The sequence below is a fragment of the Pleuronectes platessa genome, chromosome 6, assembly GCF_947347685.1.
Source record: "Pleuronectes platessa chromosome 6, fPlePla1.1, whole genome shotgun sequence".
Lineage (NCBI taxonomy): Eukaryota > Metazoa > Chordata > Actinopteri > Pleuronectiformes > Pleuronectidae > Pleuronectes > Pleuronectes platessa.
Window position 1 is genome coordinate 2781010 of NC_070631.1, and position 19760 is coordinate 2800769.

At 48.9% G+C, this 19760-nt stretch overlaps 1 protein-coding gene across 1 annotated transcript; it reads right to left on the minus strand.

Annotated features, from left to right (window-relative positions):
• nfatc2a (nuclear factor of activated T cells 2a) lies at window positions 1-16053 on the minus strand. Its single transcript, XM_053424956.1, is given in 11 exon segments — window positions 1-1745; window positions 6621-6822; window positions 6824-7344; window positions 7433-7565; window positions 7697-7752; window positions 9571-9711; window positions 11310-11482; window positions 11563-11765; window positions 14056-14224; window positions 14357-15275; window positions 15644-16053. Coding segments are annotated over 11 exon segments (2706 nt in total). The 5' UTR covers window positions 15777-16053; the 3' UTR covers window positions 1-1689.
• Window positions 16054-19760: the final 3707 nt, after the last annotated feature.

Genomic DNA, 19760 nt, shown 5'->3' on the forward strand with positions numbered 1-19760 from the left:
TCGTATGTGGTTATTATTTATTTCTACTTTTAAGGATACAAAAATAGCATGAGACAGACTTTTCAAAAGGTGGAACAAAGTCGTGTGAGACTCCAGATGAAACAAATACAGGACAAGCTATCGACACGGACAATAAAATAAGACAATTTTAATAAACCCTTCATTAACAAAGACTTCTTTAAGGACTGTAAAATTATAATAATAATTATAACAACAAATGCACAAACAAAAATAGAACCCACTAAGGAGAAACTTTAACAAGTTGAGGGTCACGTAGATCATAAATTCCCTTCAGACAAAAACATTGAAATAAAACATATGAAAGATATGATAACTGAATTATAAACAGATAAAATATGCATAAAATTCCACTTAAACTTTAACAATCGCACTTTGTGTCATATATTTACAGGGAAGGGGACAAAAACAAAAATAATATATATATTGATTACATTCAAGAAACGTCAAATGCACTTGTGCTGAACTGGCTCAATGAGAAATACCATCAATAGATCAATATCAGCTTTGCTAATATTACAAAATATAATCTTCTTATCAAATAGGGTCCATACTAAATATTAAACATTGAGATTCAGTCTTATATTTATATTTTTTCTTATATCACTTGTTTTCTTTTATAATCATATAAATGGCACTTTTTTTAAGGTTCAATTCACTCAGTGAAATAGAACAAAATATTACAAAAATATGTTTTTTCAAACTGCTGCTCTTCATCAGTAATCCAGACTGTGCCGACAGAAAATAAAATCTTTACATGTGACGGCACATTACAGGTGGACTGCAAATCCAACACAACACACAATTTACACAACAGTACACACACAGTATAAGCCTTGGATATTAAGATGTTATGACAAATCAGAAAAATACGAATAAAACGGACAAATACAAGTTGATTATTAAAAATAAAAAGAAAGAAAACCACCTTTGAATCTTCAGCTTTCCGGAGTCAAACTTCAGAAGTGAAATGATGTTAAACACAAAAACCACTGGAGCGTAGAAATCGTTTAGAAAATCTCACCTGAATATAATGCAATATATATTTTAGGAATATAAAATGGTACATTATTCACATGACTCAATATTATATAAAACAAAGTAATAGCATCGAGCCCCTCTCATTGAAAACAGTGCATATCGGGGACGTCACGATAGATTTTTATGGTTAAGGCAGCGTGCGCTTCACTTTCAGAGAAACTGCACTTTAATGATTGAGATGATCAGCTTCAGACGCTCTGCATGTAAAAACTGCAAAGTTACACACAAGGAGAAATAACAAATACACACTTTGTGCAAGAAGAATTACAGATTTTTTGGGGGTCAAGAGAAGAAATATCTGATATGTTTTTTCTGGGGTGAGTTTTCTGGTGCGATAGAGAGAAACTGCTGCAAGAGCTTCATTCACGAGTGAGAGGCAAAGTGTGGCTGCTGGTGGTCGGGGGAGTTGTGTATTTATTATTTTTCATCTTCCTTGATGAGGAGATGGAGAGAATAAGGCACGTTCGAGGGGTTTGGAACCTGCAGCATTCTTCAGGGTTTACTGCAGGAAACACCCAGAGTTGAGGTTTCTAGGTCTAATTTGCGTGTTTGTTTGTGTGTCAGGGGAGTGCGTTTGTGTGTGTGTGTTGTCGTCATCTCCTGCTGCTGGGCTCGGGCCTCTCTGTGTCTCTATGTCTGCCCTCTGGCCTGAACGCCCGTCAGGTCCTTCCTTATGATCTCGTTCACTGCAAAGCAAAAAGAGACAAAAAAGATTAATATCAGTGTTTAAAAAAACTCACAATTCTAAAGATGATAATCATGAGTCCATGCATTCTGCACACGGAGCAGCGTCACGTGCACTACTGCTGCCCCACCACTAGAGGTAGAGCTTTGCAAGTGCGTGACAAGTGATTACTTCCTGTCGCTCGGATCGAGAGGAGCACACACACACACACACACCAACAGAAGAGGAAGAGCGTTGAAATGGAAACTTTCACATGTGTCACGTTTCTAAAAATAGAGTCAGGACGAGAAAGGGGGGGGGAGGGGGGGGAATAAAAAAACCTTTGTGGTGCATTTAGAAGAAGTAACACATGTGGGGGGGATTTGAGGAGGAGTAATTCACTTTCTCCAGGTTTCCAGTGTTTACTTTGTGTGTTTGTGTTTGTGTGTAAGTGCCGATAGAATAAGTGTAAGTGCACCCCCCCCCCCCTCCCCCCGCTGCAGCTGCTCACACAGCCGACACATTGGAGTGGCGACAGGTAGTTCTACATTACGCAGGAAGGAACGCCAGCTATGTGTGACATGTCATCCCTCCAGATATCTGCCACGCCGCCTGTGATTGGCTCTGGTGTTTATCTGGAGCCTGGAGGCCTCTGTGTGGGACTGGGTACACTGGAGACGCTCTAGACTGGTGCCACCTCTTCCACTGGGCCTCAGGGAACTCATTAGGGCCCGATGAGTAATCTAAGTATTTTCAATCTGGGCCAAAAAAGCTTTTTGCGTCGGGTCTGGGGATTTTGTCACCATGGTTCTGGGCAACAGTGGAAAAGATGTAAGATTAAAACATGTGTATGTTAGAATGTGATTAATGTGTGAAAGAGGAAAGAGTGTGGAGATATTAAAATGATTTGGTGGCTGAGCAGAGTTTTGATTTACGTGTCAGCGAAGGGGAAAGGGCGCGACTATTAAAACACAGGTCTCAGATCAGATCCCAGACGTCTCACCACTAACTTAGCTTCAAGGGAAGTGGCAAGTTGATATTCAAGTTCATAAAGTACAAGACAATTTGGACTGGGAGGCAAAATATGATTTTTAATTACGGCAGTAGCTCCAACACAGAAAAGTGTTTTGAAATCTAATGAAGAAATCCCACAGAGATGCTCCGGCAGCCAACAGACCAGTTTGTGTCTGTGCTTCTCCAGGTTTGATGGTTTGCAGATGTGTGGACGAGCAGACCTGAGAACAGTTTACGGCCCCGAGCGGCATCCGAGGGCCGCGGCAGCCAGAAGCCGGCGCTCAGCTGTCGTCACAACACCGGCCTCCCTGTTCAGCTCAGTTTGTAGTGGAATTCCCTCTGACACCTAATTCCTGAAAGAGACTTTCATCCCCCCAGTGGTGCTACTGGTCTTTTCTTTTTTTTTGCTTTCCCTGAGCATAAAACCAGCTCAGAGGAGAAGCAGGAGCGCCGCAGCGGGGGGTGGGGGGGGCACACAGACAGTGGGGCTTTGCTCAGGCTGATGAAGGGTTGGCACTGAGCGGCTGTTTGCGGCTGGCGGAGGGAACACTACTCTCCTCAGTAGGTGAACGTCTGGCTCCGGGATTCTGCACCAATGAGCTGCTCTGTTTGACAAGCCGACTGGGGGAGGGGGGGGAAGAGAGAGAGAGAGAGAGAGAGAGAGAGAGAGAGAGAGAGAGAGAGAGAGAGAGAGAGAGAGACCTTGTACAGTGGCTCAGTCGCCTGCTGCGAGGGCTGGGAGGTGTGTGTGTGTGTATGCAAGTATTTGCATGTTCATACAGTATGTGTGTGTGTGTGTGTGTGTGTTTGTGTGTCACCGAATCGATCGTAATGAGGCTGCAAACCACAGAGACACACGAGAAGGTTACTGGACTGACAGTAAACCACCAACATAACCACTGTACCCAGTGTGGCTCATTTTGTGTCTTAAAACAATCGTCACACACGCGACCATGAGTTCAGGTTGTTCATATATTAGTTCTCTCTCTCTCTCCCCCCCCCCCCCTGCCTGGCTGTGAATACGTCTAGAATGAATCCAAATCCTCTCTGTGCTAAAATATATTCCACAATATTTTTGCCACGGTTAATAAACGGTTCCAACTTTCAACAACTGGGTATTTGATCATATCATAAAAAACATATATATATATATATATATATATATATATATATATATATGTCAGGAGGTTCAGGGAATTCAACAGAACATTATTATTTACAAGAGTTATTAAAGGGAGATCCTGTGGAATAGCAGAAATGCCTAAATGTTAAATATGATAAAGACACTTTGGGAACTTTTTCAGAAAGTAATAAATTATGATGTTTTGTCAGGAGTCAAACACTTGAACTCGCATCAGTTTGATGAAAACGACCTGAAACAATTAAAAACATCTTGAAATAAGTTATTAATTGTGTAGTTTGACTTTTTTAGCTTCACCAGGGGGCGATCAAGATGATTACAACTCAATTACACCTCTCTGTTGATTTTCTTTGTTTGTGTGTTTGAACCTAAGATTTTTAAGACAATTTTACTGTTTTCCTATGAAATAATTCATGGATCTCGATGAACAGATATGTGTGAGTGTGTGAAATTCAGTGCAGCCCTTGTCTCCCCCTTGTCTCAGCATCGTCTGTCTTCAGATCCTTCTAGAGCCCAAATGTCCAACCTGCTGAACCAGCAGCCGTCCCCTCCCTGCGGCCACGGCAGCACCTGGATCAGTTGTACTCCTGTATTTGATCAGGCCGTTCCAATGGCCTGGAAGTGAGCTGAGACTAATGCGAGTCCACCGGGCTGTTGCTATGTGCTCTATCTCTCCTGCCCCGCTGATCTCGACCTGCTGGAACAATTCCCCCCCGCTCCACTGCCTCCGGGCTTTATTCCACACCCACTAAATCTGTCACTCGCTTCTCGCCAGTGGCTCCTTGTTTCTGTTTTAGTCTCTTTCTGTGAAGCGAGGCCTCAGCTCCCTGTGTGTCTCGGGTTCAGCAGATCAGAGGAAACAGAAGCCGGTTCGAGCAGCAGCAGCAGGATTCATGGGAACCTGAAGATCTCAGTCGTGGGAGTGATTCTCGATCCCGATACCAAAACAAACTTTCATTTAGCTCTCGTCACTGAGGTCGACTCGGCTCAGGCAGATGTGACGGTTACTGACCACAAGTCAGCGCCGATACCAGGATGTGGCATCGCCCCGGCTCCAGAGATGAGTGCAGACTGGAAACACACCAGTGATAACGCTTGAGGGTCAGAACCCAGATGACTGTTCTGTGGTCGAGATCACAGGTTCGACACCTTTGCACCCAAACACACAGGGAATTTTTTATCTTTGAAAAAAAAAGGTGGTTTTTGAATTTTCAGGAAGTTCCCCTTTATGTCTTCTTCATAAATGAGATGGTTAAAGACTGTAATAATTTATTTATTACTTTTCTCCGTCTTAAAGGTTTAATTACGATATCTTGGGAAGTATTACCATTTATATAAATGTGTTTTTACTCCTGAATATTTGCATTGGATCCCACAAAGTCCATATTGCCTTTGGCTCCAGTGCAAACACACTGCATCAGTTTCCATAAACAGATTCAGCTTCATCAAATCTGCAGATTAATGTGTCGACTGAGAAAGAGACACAAAGATCCTGTTTCCTCTGGGCTCAGCTAAAGTGAATGAAATGAATCTGAACAGAGACGCAGAGGCTCTTCATCGGACCGACCCTCCATCACCTCTCGATAACAGGAGGATCAAACCCGAGACACCGAACCAATGTCCCTCCGGCTCCATAACTCAAACTGTTGGTGTTTACTGCCAAAGGGAAACCTGCAAGCTCCATCCAACAAACACAAATTCCACCGCCGGCCTTTTTTACTCAGATTAATATTTTCCATTGAAACACACAAAGACACACACAGACACACACACAGACACACACATTCCCTTTCCCTTTCCTGCAGAGTGCCCTCCACCCTCCTGCTATCTCACCGGGATCAGGCTGGATGGATTTCTGGAGGAGCGCAGCTGCAAATAGGAATTTGCTTTTGCCAGATTGGCAGGATCCCGCGGTCGGAAAGAAGGCTAATCCTCCGGTGGGTCCCCCCCCCCCCCCCCCCCCACCCCACCCCACCCCCCCCACCCCACAGCACCGAGGGGCGTGAGGCCAAGCAGCGGGCCCCGGCCAACTACAACAAACAAAGAGGCTTTCCCCAGCTCTCCCAGGCAGCCCGTTCCACTGGTTCACAATGGTTACCATGGAGGTTGTTTTTTCATTTCATAACAGTGTCAACACGTCCGGGCGGCCGGGAGAGTGACACTCCTCCCTCCCTCTCTCGTCTCTAAGGCCAGTGGGGCGAGAGAGATCATTTCCTGATGTGCGGCGGTGCCAGGTGAACCCCCCCCCCCCGCCCCGATGACAAACCGCCTCTAAACCTCACCTGAGTGACACCGGCTGCAGAAGAAACACATTGCATCACCGTGTTTATTATAATGTTCAGGACCTTTCACTGTGAAACAGGGAAGAGCCTCCACCTCCCGGCTGCTGCTGGATGTGGCCTGACATCAATTCAGTCAGAGGCTAATGAGGCTGACAAGCACAAGTATAAACACATGAGTCAGAATCCCTGTTATTTCCACCTTGAGTGGAACAGAGCTGCACCTCCAGGCCCAGGGTTGTTTTCACAGTGAGGGCTGAGGCTGCAGCACGTTGAGGAGGAGGTGCAGGTGATGTAAATATCCTTGAATTGTTCTTCAGGAGAAGTCACGTCTCTGTCCTCCGTCTCTTTGAGAAGAAGGGAACTACACACACATCCATCACTTTGCTTGTCCAGCCGATGGAGACACGAACACACAACCGGAGCGATCCCACTCACACGGAGAATAAAAGCAACAACTTACACTCACCATCATCTAGGTAGGCCTGGTCCAGGTTCTCCTCCTTCACCGTCACCCTCCTCTGCCCGTCGCCCGGGGCCTCCATCTCCCCGGCGCCGGGGGGGGCCCGACTTTTCAGCGGCGCCTTCTGCATGTAGGGCGGCTGCTGCTGGATGACGGTGGGGTAGTGCTGAGGGTGGGTGGCGTCGGCCTGGGCCTGGGGGGGGGGCGGGGGAGTGGCCCCCGGCCGACCGAGGGGAGTAGCCGTCGCAGTAGATGATCTGCTGGGGGTCGGGCTGCGGGGGGGCGCTGAGCGGCTGAGGGTCGCCCCCCCGCAGCAGGTGGTGGTGGTTGGTGGGGGAGAACTGGATGATGGAGGGGTGCTGGCCGGCTCCGAGGGGACCTGCAGACTGAGCCGGGGAGCCGGTGTGGACCAGGACGGAGCGGTGCGGGTCGGGCATCATACCACCGGGCTGCTGGTAGAGAGTCTGGCTGCCGCTGAGACTCTTTCCCCCGCGGGAGTAGACGATGGCCGGGCTCTGCTGCAGGAAGCGAGCGTCCTGGCTCGGGAGGCTGGAGCTGAGGCGCTGGCAGGAGGACAGGCTGGACACCAGCCCGTTGTCCGGGTGGAGGACGCCGCGAGGGCTGTGGTAGTACGGGTGAGGGGACAGGCCCAGGATCTGAGGCACAGAGAAGCCCATGTGGTCGACCTCATACTCGTCTAGAGGCTCCGTCTTGATGGATGGAGCTGGAGGAAGAGAAATCCATGTAAACATCTCACTGAACATCTCATGTGTTCTCAAACTGAAACAAGTGAGTGATGGAGGTGTCCTCACAGGCCAGAGGAGTGAAGGTGAAGTGCTGGGGCTGGCTGCGCTTCCTCTTGCCGTTGATGACGTAGAAGTTGACTTTGACCGGGTGGCAGGTGGACGTGTCCCGGTAGGACGGCAGCTCCAGGAACAGCATGCTCTGCAGGACAGGGACAGGACCTCCATGAGGTTCGGACTGAGACTCTACACCTCCTGACAGCTGACAAGTGTGTGTGTGTGTTACAGGCATCATGTGAGTGTTTAGGGAACTGTGTGGTGTTGAATACGTACCGGCTGGCTTTTATCTTTGTCCACCGTTGCTTCCATTTCCCAAATTTGCTGCCCGTCTAGAAGGAAGCAGAGAGAGAAGTGAGAAGCTGATCTGAGTAATGATCTCTGCAGTTAGACCGAGTGTTTCAAGATGTACGAAAACAAATCTGCAAACTGGAAAACGCTGAATCCAAATCAACGGAGAAACGTCTTCATTTGTTTCCTCAAAAGCACATTTTTGTTTATTTCAAATCCAGAAAACGTTACGTCATCCCGGTGACGTTTGTTTCAGAGTTCAAACGGAGAACAGCTTCTTTGTGACACGTTATCACTTCTCAAATCTCTTCCTCTTTCCCCATCGAGCACACCTGAAGGCACCGAGCACGTCCATCAATCACGTCTGTGGACGACTCGTCTGTCTCCACTCACGACGCAGACAAAGCCCCGAAACACCTCAATGGACACGAGGCCGTGAAACTCGGCTGAGAACCGGACGTGAGGAGTAAACTCCACGAGTCCAGAGCACACGACCCGACACGTGTTTGTGGGAAACCCTCTGTCAAACTGCAAATTACAAACACATGGCTCCAATGAGTCAGAGGGAGGGAGAGGGGGGATTCCACACATCTCGCCAGCTTCTAAACTTTACTTTAATGATCAACTCTCTCCACCTCTCCGGCAAAACACGGCCACGGACTTCTGCTTTCTTGGCGTTTTGTGTGTGCGGCGTTTGTTTTGTGTTGTGTTGCAGCTCCACTCCAAGGGATACCCCGACTGCTTGTTCTGCCTCCAGAGATAAATGTGTGTGGACGTGGAAAAGGAGGAAGAGTTGGGGGTGTGGGGGGGGGGGGGGGAGCAGGCTCCACTTGGCCGGGGAAGCTTTTCCTCTCCTCCGTGCAAACCCTCCTCGTCCAAGCACCAGAGCCAGAGGAGCTGGGCCAGAGGAGCTGATCCAGAGGAGCTGATCCAGAGGCAGCTGCGTCTCATTCTGAGGGATTTCACAGCTGCTCCCGTCCACAACTCGGTGTCATAGAGAAACTCTCCAAAACAATGGCAATCCCCTCGTCGTAACATTTCTTTTTTTTCCGACTCTGGCCTACTCTCCGTCACTGTGGTGTGTCGTAACACGGCAGCAGGGAACCCCGAGCAGAAAAAAAAAAGAGTAGAACCCAGAAGCAGCCGGGGCGTGAAGGTCCGAGCTTCAGAGGAGGAGGCCTGTGGAGCGCCGGCCTCTTAGAAGAGCCACGTTCTCACACGGCTGTGGAGTCAGTGAGTCACCGAGTGTAAAAAAAAATGTATTTTTACATAACCGTCCATCGGTGAAGAACATCTGAGCAGCAAAGGTCGAGAAGAGTAGAATACAGACGTGGACTTGATTCACAGCAGCTGATAGAATCTCTCTCTCTCTCTCTTTGGAGAAGTTCAACATTCAACTGGTTAAAGGTCAGACTGGTATCACACCAGTCGTGGTTGAATCATTTCAGTTTGATCAGTTTGAGCAGAAGATGTGAAACGAGAGAGCTAAAGGTAAATTCTTCAGAGAGAGTCACGTGCACATGAAACAACAAACCATCAATCACACGACACAGGATCCAGCTGAGCCTCCTCTTCCTCCCTGAGCCTCCTCTTCCTCCCTGAGCCTCCTCTTCCTCCCTGAGCCTCACGCAGGTCGGGGAGGAAGAGGAGCTTCAGGAGGAAGTCAGCTGTTATCGGTCGGATCATGCAAATACCTCGGGCGGCTCCATCTATACAGTGAAGCTGGTGAAATAGGAAACTCTGCAGCTCGTGAGTCACTGACGCTGACGTTATCTTGTGCAACGGGCAAAGCGGGAGTTTCACAGAGGGAGTCACGGGTTCGGTTCCCAGGGAATCGGCCGTGTGTCGCCGCCACTCACTCTGAGTCTTCTCCGTGAAGATGACCTTGGAATCGGAGCTGAAGTTCTGCCCGGTGAGGATCATCTGCTGGCCGCCCAGCACGGAGCAGCTGTCCAGGTCCTGCTTCTCCACCATGGGAAGCTCGTGAGCCGAGCGCTGAGCTGCAGGGTGGAAACCAGCAGGTCATTCATCGAGTCGGGAACAAAACCAGCAGAGGAAACTCATTCAGTGACAGATTAATTCATTTTTCCTGCATTAAATATGAAAGAAACTGCAAAAGATCTCGATATGTTTTCACTGTAACCGGAATAACTTTGAGTTTTAAAGCAGTCTATAATTAAAATAATCGTTAACTGCTGCATTTAAAAAGTCTCCAGTCTACTGAACCGGTTTCTCACCAGTGACACGGATTTAACATAAAGGTGAAGCTGACTCATTCCAGCTCCTCACTGCCAGCTTCGATGAGCAGTAACACAACTGAGTGACTCACAACACGAGAGACACACTTCACACTGCGATGCAATCAGATAATAATAATAAATACTATCTACTATAAAGCTTTAAATCTGAACAAACTCACAGGACTTTACTTTATAAAGATCCATAAGATCAAAATACCCAAAACAATGTGTTGCAACCTCCTGTTCTTTATGTTTTCAAAGTCAAGGTAACTTTATTATCTCTAATGGGGGGAAATTCAAATAGATTTGGTTGTACTCATGTTTTTTAAATTATATTATTTACACAAAGTTAATGATTAAACTCTAAAATATCAAGCTTCAGCTACATTTCCTTCATACCGGGTTTGATAATACCAATATTTTAATATATATTATCAGGATCAGAAACTTTTACTCCCTAATATCATCACCTACACGTCCACATTGGTCTTAATAAATTCCATTCGAAGTATTTTAATAAATACTTGTTAGTGTAAACTCTCTGTGTTTCAGGGCTGAATGTCTTTCTGCAGAATCAGAAGCAGATTCAAAGAGGAGTGAATCTGTCGGCTGCAGCAGGGATCTGAACAGAGCGCCTCCCTGTTCCTCGGCTCACTGAGGCGAACTGAGGCGTCGGCAAACAAACGCTGTGACCTTTGAACACGTCCTGGATGAAACCAGGAGGAGGAGGAGGAGGAGGAGGAGGAGCAGGAGCAGGACACCAGCGTCTCCTCAAACACTCCATCACTGGTGTCACTGGGAGCAGCTTCACGCCTGATTGGTTTTTCACTGTTCAGTTTTTACGACACCGGGGCCGTGAGCACAGTTCGGTCTTTTTTGCTGTGATCACAAACCAGATGGTCAATTATAAAAAATATGATTATATTCTGCGTTGTGTATTTTACGATGACAGCAGCTTATTGCCCGTGTCACTGATATGATGGATCTGAACCCGGGTGTCAGGCTGATCCAGACAAACAGGCCTTGTTGTTTGAGTTTTGATTACACCAGGTGTTTTAATAACTCTGTGTACACAAAACACACACTGATGTACGCAAACACACACTTTACTACTGCAGCCGTGTACACACAGGTACACACAGCGCCCCCCCCACTGGACGGACGCCCTGGAGGCATAAAGACACCTCTGTGAGCCGGACTCTGGACTATCAGCCCAGCTCCACACTCATTTGAATGCGGGTTCCTTTTTTTTAACGATGTTTATTTTGTATAAAGTTTTGTTAACTTGATGAAACCTTCAGCACTCTTCATAAAGAGGCCCTTGTGGCACGGGGTGTTTTCTCTGTGTGGTTCCTTACAGCACTCAATGGGATGCGAGGCCACTTGCAGGGAGACGTGCTGTCCTCCGGGCTGAGGTATGTGCACACGGAACACCAGACGCACACGCGTGTTCTTCCGGCCCACGTCCGTCTCGCCCTTCCTCAGCTCGATGTCGGCGTTCCTCAGCTTCAGGATCCCGGCACAGTCGATTCTACCACCAGGAAAATCAAGATATAAGCACCGACGGCCACGGACAAGTATTAATCTTCAAATAAATGACGATAACCTCACATTGCTTTCATGTTGTTCTTCGGCTCCAGGGGGATCTCCAGGACTTTGGTGCCGTTGAGGATCTTCTCGAAGCTGGTGGTGGTCACGGTCTTGCCGGTGATGCGGTGAACCTGGTAGAAGGCGTGAGGCTTCAGGATGCGGTCGTCCGCCGTGCCGATGAAGATCTGCAGGGCGAGAGGCTCCTTCCCTCGGTAGCCATGAAGCTGAGGGACACAAGACATAAACTCCTTCACATTCAAACTCCTGCTGTCTGGTAACACAGATACAGTTTTGTGTGCAGAAATGTTTGTGTAACTTTAAAACTGGTTGTGTTACTCCACTGCCTCTTGTTCCAGCTTTGCATTTCCAGATGTGGTTTCCCCCAGAGGTGGCTAATCAGTGTCAGACCCACGTGTGAGAGCACGAGTCTCCCCTCTGCAGCCCCGAGCAGGAGCCGGCTCACATCCTGCACAACGTGTTCCGAGTGTTTCTGAGCTGCTCGGAGAATTTACTGAAAACCTGACATCGACAGCGAGGGCGACACACTTGGCATCGCACCGCTGTTTAATGCCCCGATGCAGAAACTGAGAGAGAGCCGATGGGTGAAACTGTGAAACCGGAGACAAGACGCAGAGGCAGACACACAACGAGGTGAAACCTTTAACCTGAGAGCTCCTCCTGAGGAAACCTGCAAGAAACCACAAAGCATCGACTTGCATCTCAATGCAAACAGTGAAGTGCACAAGTGAAGCTGGTGCAGGGAGGTGAAGCAAACACATTACTCCAGTTTAACTATGAAGCAAAACAGAGAAATATGGTTTCTTATTTTAAATGTGTTGTTTCGCAGCACTGTCTGATTTTCAGTGTTAGAAAGGTCACGGGGGGGGGGGGGGGGGGGGGCTGGGGGGGGACACTTCCTTTTAATCCCGATAAGAAGCAGATGATCCGACTGTCACACTTCACAGAGGCTGCTGGATGTTCACAGAATCCATGGCCACGTGAAGCATGAGCGTGCCGGGTCCTTTTCCAGGCAGCTGACTGACACACACAGGGAAACGAGGGGGGGCGGGGTGGGGTGGGGGTGGGGGGGGGGGGGCGACTGAACGCCCCACAGGCCCATGTGAGCGGCCGGCCAGTCTCCATGGCAGCGGCAGGAGCAGTGAGTCATGACAGAGACCGGCGTAGGAAAAGTAAAGTGGAGAGAGCGAGGTCGCGTAGAAAGAGAGCAAGGGAGGGAAAACATAGAGAGCGAGGGCAGGAGGAGGAGAGGAGGAGAGGAGGAGAGGAGGGGAGGAGGGGAGGAGGAGAGGAGAGGAGGAGGAGGAGGAGGAAGGGAACGACGAGGTGAAGGAGTGCAGCCGTGGCCGACCGAGGCCTGACCATCTGATTGGCCCAGGGCAGCGCTGACCTCAGGGCGAGGCCTTCTGGGGACCGGGCAGAAAATGGAAAAGGAGCAAAGGGGGCGAGCGAGGCGAGGGGGCGAGGGAGGGGGCGAGCGAGGCGAGGGGGCGAGCGAGGCGAGCGAGGCGGCGGCTGGTGTCCCTCAAACCACCGGAGCTCATGGAAGACATGAGAAAACACGAGAGGGAAAACTTGTGTCCAGACATAATGGTGTGAAGACTCCAGGACCTCAAAGTGGTTTGAAACATGGAAAAAGGCTTTTTGGCTTTGACCCGAGGAGAAGAGGCTCAAAGAGTCGGGACCTCTTTTAAAAACTTCTTTAAAAAACTTGATTTCATGTTTATTTATTATTTCTTTTGTTATTAAAACATGTTTCTTTCAAAGCACTTTGTTAACTCTGGTTTTATTAAAGTGTTAAATAGATAAAGATTATTATTATCATTTAAATAAAGTTCTTTTACATTCTTCAAACCACCCTGAGTTCCTGGATCTCGATTCTTCACGCTATTATTTCTTTCCCCCCCCCCCCCCCCCCCCCGTCTCTGAGGACCTATTCCAACAGAATTCTATCACGGCTCATTTCAACATGCTGTGTTTGAATCTCATGTTTTCTTTCCCCCACAACAATCTACATTTATCTGAGCAGCAGGCGCTAACACTTTTTACAATATGTCTCCAGAGGCTGTGAACCTGCTTCCTGGTGCGAGAGCCACAGTCAACAAACCGGCGTGTAAGAGGAAGTGAGCGACAACACGGACACAGGCGTGTTTGTGTGGTCAGGGCACACAGCAGCCGACTATTTTAAGCTGGAGGGCAGGATTTAAAAAAAAAAAAGGAATCTGAGGGCCTGTGTGTCGCCGGCTGACCCCAGGTCAGCTCGGAGGGCTGTGACGAGGCTGCAGCGCGTCACATGTCCGGGGGGTCGGGCGCCCTCCTTTATGATTTGTTTGTTTGAAGAAGGGAAAGTAACTCAAACCGCAGCTGCTGAGTGTATGATGAAATATCCTCTCATCTCACATGTGAGGCGTCCTGGTGTCAGGGGGGAAACACCGGAGGACGTGACGCCCCCCCCCCCCCCCCCTCGTCTGCACTGACACACGCTCGGGGTCCTACCTGCACGACCGGATGTCCTCCCGTCGGGGCCTTCACCGCCCCCCGGCTGCCCTCCGTCTCGTAGTGGGCTCTGTGGTGCGGCTTGGGCTGCACGTCGATGTGCAGCTCGTACTGGTCGGTGCGTCGGGGCATCGGCCACTCCAGCGGCGGGAGGGAGGCCACGGGGATGCTACAGGTCGAGAAGGGACACAGAGGAGAGAGTAAATCACCAAACTGATCAAGAGTATGAGCAGAACATCTGAGTTTATCTTGTGTGTGTGTGAACCAGCAGCAGTGAGTTCTGGTTTCCTGATGGGTTTACCTGCAGATGCTGGAAACCAGTGGCTTGGACCAGATTGGGGGGATGACGAAGAACGGCTCTGCAGCTGGTTTCTGGTCGCAGGAAACCAGGAAGTTCCCTTCCACGTGGTTCTCCGGGTACAGGGCGTACACCTGGTTGGACGTCTTGACTATCTTAGTGGGCACCAGGCCCGGCTGACCGGCGCCAAAGCCGTTCATGGCATCGGCGAGGCTGCTGTGTGTGTAGTGGGCACTGATGTTGTGATCCTCATGGCCGCTGTGGGGGGAGGGGCTGCGGGAGCGGTGTCCAGGGACCAGGCCTGGGTTCCTGTACATGTCGTAGGTGCGTTTGCCCTGGGGGGAGGTGGAGCGGGAGCCCGGTCTGGAGGAGGGCGAGCGGGTTCCCAGGCCGTCCTCGATCAGGCTGGTGCGAGGAGAGGTGCCCGGGGAGGTGCGTGGGGAGCCAGTGTGGATGTTCTGCAGCCGGGGGCAGAGGTCACCGGGGTTCTGGCCGCTGCCGGGGGACACACACGGGGACGTCCAGGGGGAGTAGTTCTCCGAGTGCCAGCTGGCGGAGGAGTTGCTGCTGGCGGGACTCAGGCACTGGGGCTCCCGGTAGGCCAGGTTCTCATGGCCGGGCACGGTCAGGGTGGGTCTGGGGCTAATGTTCAGGTGGTGGTTCTGCAGGGAGTCCCGACCATGGCTGTAGTGCTCGCGGGACGGTGTGATCTCGATCCGCGGGCTCAGCGCCAGGCCTGCGGGCCGGGTGCTGTCCAGGTAGTTTCTGGCCTCCTGGTTGTCATATCCTGAGAGGACCTCGGTGTGGTGCCCGCCGTAGGGGGGGCTGCAGGACTTGAGGCCGTACGGGGAGACCTGCTCCAGGGGGAAGGCCTGCTCCGACTCCGGGCTGAGGACTTTGTGGGATGCAAGGTTGGGGTCATCTGCAAAGGGGGGGTGGGGGGGGGGGCAAAGATACAAACTTAGCACAGACATTTCAAAAAGCATAAGTGTTGACACAGCCACAGATTGTTCACATTATTTCATAAAGACCCTGAAATACACGTCTTTAACTGACATCTGTAAAACAAAATATTATTAAAAACTTTTCCCTTCAGATGTAAAAAGCTTCTTCGTGTGCACTTGTCCTCACGTGGGGATCAGATGTCAGGAGCCACATCATGAAGCCACTCACACTCACTTCCTGTTTGTCTTTCTCGTGCATCAACACAAACAAACCGGGATCGATTTCAACACAACGAAACAAGCAGCTGAGCTCAGTTCGCCTCTCAACACAAATCCTCGGACAAACCTGCGTCTCCTCCCGGGAAGTCGCTGCCGGGCGGCTCATATTCAAACAAGTACTCGAACTCCAGGTCGTCATCGGGGTACTGGACCCGACTGAGCTCTTCCTCCAGGTCCTTCTCGTCGTAAAAGGAGCTCATCTGTGTGCCGGGTTCTGCTCGCGGCTCCTCTGGGTTCGGGCGCAGCGGCTGAAGCTTCGGTGGCGCAAACGTGGATCAGGGGGAACAACCTGCGCGAGTGTCAAGTGATGCATCGGTGGAGCACAAGTTTCCTGTTTCGGTTGTTGTCGGAGGAGGAAGGCGGGACTGTGATCACACTTCTGTTTTGTGTGTGTGTGTGTGTGTGTGTGTCTGTGTGTGTGTGTGTGTGTGTTGGAGTTCACCGCTGAGCCGGATCGCGCCTCCCCTGAGCCGCGGATGCGTCGGTGAAGAGGAGAAGGCAGATATGGAGGTGATGAATGATCTGCCCCGGGTTGAGCAGGCTCCTGACAGGGTGGTGCTGCCCCCGGGTGTTGGACATGTCGCACTGACACAGCGCGGAGCCGAACGAGCCCGTCGCCACAAACCGCCTCAGCTCTGTGCGTAAACATGGTGGATTGGAAAAACGTGGACTGACACATCTACCATTCACTCTTTTCTCTTCCTGTCTTGGACTGGATATCTTCTTCCTCCTCTTCTTCCTCCTCTTCCTCCTCTTCTTTGGCACTGGGAGAACTCAACGCACGGGTTCTGCTGAGGGAATCCCCAACTTTACGCACAACTCAGCGCACACATAACTTGGGCGTTCCCTCCAGTTGTAGCCTTACACCCACTGGGCCGACGGCCTACTGTAAATGCTCTGTCAGCAAAAACCCACACATGTTCATAATGGAGCTTATAGCCAGCGTTACATCCCATTACTCTGTTCTGGTGGAGTGTGAAAAGCAAATCACAGATAGTGTAATAGCCAGAGGGGATGCAGATGGCAAACATGGCCCATTTACATGATGGACTCGTGCAAGTTCATTTACGTGCATTTTCCATTTTAAATTAAAACAAATAAACATAAATAAACACAATCACAAAGTTTATAGTCGCGTCAGACAAGATACAACATCTGAGACAAGTGACAACCACACAAAACACTAAATCTGCACCAGAGTGGACTCTTGTGAAACTAATTGAGGATAAAAATCTTAAATATACGAGTTGCTCTCCTTGTTCTCAGTCTTTAAACTAATGTCGGTCATTAAATATGTATTTAAAGCTTTATAGAAACTCATAAATTATCTTATCCTTTTCCTGTTATCATGAGATTCAGTCCAAAATGACTCCTGGTATTAATAAAGAAAGTTTAAATTAAGATTAGTTGGATTTAACGACAGAATAAATAATAACAAAAGTCTGTCAGTCATGTAGGAGATTCCCTGTGATGTCAGGATCCACCCCCCCCCCCCCCCCCCCCCCAGCCACACATCACTTCAGCCCTGAGGCTAACACACCGCTCTATCAGTTAGAAAGCAAATGGGTTGATTACCAGATAATCACAACACTTCTGCAGTACCTTGATCCATCGACCTCATGGTGTGGTACTGCGCCAGCCTCCAGGTCTCTCTGAACATCTGGAGAAAAGTGGAAAAAAGGCGTGTGGGGGAAATACAAAAAAAAAAAAGAAGAAATAAAATAACCAAAACTGTAAAAAAAATTAAAAAGAAAGAAAAGTCACTCTCCTTTAAAAAACATATCAGAAGAATAACTCCTTAGTTAGAAAAAGTGTTGGAAGGAGACGAACAGCAGCCGCGCGTAAAAGTCGCTTTCTGTTCGAAAAGACATGCGGCCAGCTCCAGTCAGCTCCAGCAGCGGTTCTGGTATGAAGTCCCTCTTCCCAGAGCTCTATAAGGATTACTTGAGTATCAAGAGCGGCTTCCTTCCCCGCTCTGGGTGTTTATAATGGTCCAATGCTGTAAAATAACGGGATTCCCTCAGTGTTTCCTCCTGTTTGTGCGCCTTCGCCATGGAAACCTGGAGCCGGTCCATGTCGGAGACTCAGGGCTTTCCTGCAAAGCCCCACACTCAGGAATCCATGACGTCTCCGGCTGCTGCGCCAAGGCATTTCTGCGGCTTCTCTCAGACAGTAGCGCACAAGAACCTCATTGTGGGGATGAAGAAATTACTGTAGGACACCGAGAGACAGGGAGGGAGAGGGGGAAAAAAAGGAAATAGCTGAAGTCTGATTACAGGATACACTCCAATTTACTTAACGCACTTTTAAAACCAGACTGTCCTGTCCCGCAGTTTATTATTTTTTCTAATTTCTAAATATGACAAACCTACGCGGCTAAAAAAAGTTTGCTCGGGATTAAATTTAAAGTGTCGTGGTCAGTTTTTTCAAACATGGATATAGAGAATTCCATTGTTCCCAGTGAGGGAAGTGTCCAAGTCCTCATGGAAACTTCCGCAGCATCTTCTGAACAAGACAAGCCCACTACATAGTCTGACCCCAGTGGAGTCACGTGGACAAGGTCTCCATTGCAATAAAAGTTATATAAGTCTGTATCCAAGGAGGGGGGGGGGGGGGGGGGGGGGTATGGAAGGATGGGGCTGTATTTTCTATTTTGGATGAATCTGCGTTAAGGCTTCTCAAGTCGTTCCCTCACATGAAACTTCATTGTCTGGAGCAGGGGGGGGGAGGGAGGATGGGGGGGGGGGGTACCCGAGGTCACCCACACTCAAGCTTTCTTTGAATGAATCACATGAGAATCTGTTGTGTAACTTTGTGTGAAGTGATTTTTCTCGCCTCAGCCCTTCTGAGTTTCACGGTCGAGCCGTATCAGGCTTCTTCAAATCCCAGTGCGCCCTCGGTGTCTCACCGTGAAGTGGGAAGGAAAAGCTGGAGGTTCCCTGTTTATCTCTAAAACCGATTAATGAGTTAAAACCTTTGGTCGTTAATACTGTGAAGATCTGCTGATAACAACAGGCTTCCCATTGTGCAGGAGGACAGAGAGGATGAGGATGAGGAGCCACTGTCTTTATGCTTCATTTGGGCAGAAAAGCTGATTTTTATTGGGCTATTATGAAAAATCACTGTTTTACCATCACAGCCACAGTGTTAACAGGAAGTCTGAATAAAGTTAATGCTCAAAATATTTGTTTAAAAGTTGTCTAATAAACATTTGATGGGTTCTTCCATTGAAGTTCAGGCCTTGTCCCTTCAGCCAGGACGGTGGAAATGGGTTTGGTAGTTTTTTGTGTAATTAAGCAACAGACATAACATAACATAACCTCCTCTGGCAGAGCTAATAACCAGTTAGACCAGAGGAGAATAAACCAGAATAAAAGCAGAGGTAAACTACATGAAACTGTTTTAATGCCGTGAATTGCTTCCTGCGAGTTCACCTCAGGTTTTGGCCAAAGAATTTTCCATCTGAAAAACAGGCTGTATCCTCTGGCCTGAAAAAGATCCCAGAATCAATTTTTCAAAATGATCATTATACAAACTTGTTTTTTGAGTCTTCAATTAACTTAACAGCAACCTGCAGGTCTCTGGACTGAGGAGGAAACCCAGGTTAACGCATGGAGAACATTCAAACTCCACACAGAAAGAATCAGACCCCTCCAAGGATCAAGAAATTATATTTTATGTGTAAATAACAACATTAGATCTTGTTCGTTAATAATTTATGACTTGTAGAGTCGCTCGTTGGCAGGTTCTATTTCCTAAAATGTCAAACTTTTAAATATACTTCTACATGCAGTTCATACTCAATGTAATATATGATAAGATATTCAGTAAATTGACGGACACCAGACTTGTGTCAAACATCCTATATTCTGTGTGCTGAGCCTTCAGCGTGGCCTCAGTGACTGATCCTATACATCATCATGTCAGAGCCGAGGCCATTCATAGGAAAATGTGTGTATGTCTCCAGGGAGGAGGAGGAGGAGGAGGAGGAGGAGGAGGGGGAGGAGGACGAGGGGTAATCAGAGGATCTGCTCTGGATCGAGACATGGATTAGTCTGAGTGAGGGAGTCTGCTGGATGATCAAGGTGACTGCCGTGACTCTGTGAACCGCGGAGGACAGGGCCGGCGTGTCGGGGGTGGCCGTGCGGCAGCCATGTCTACCAGATGTAAATTCCTCCCCTGTT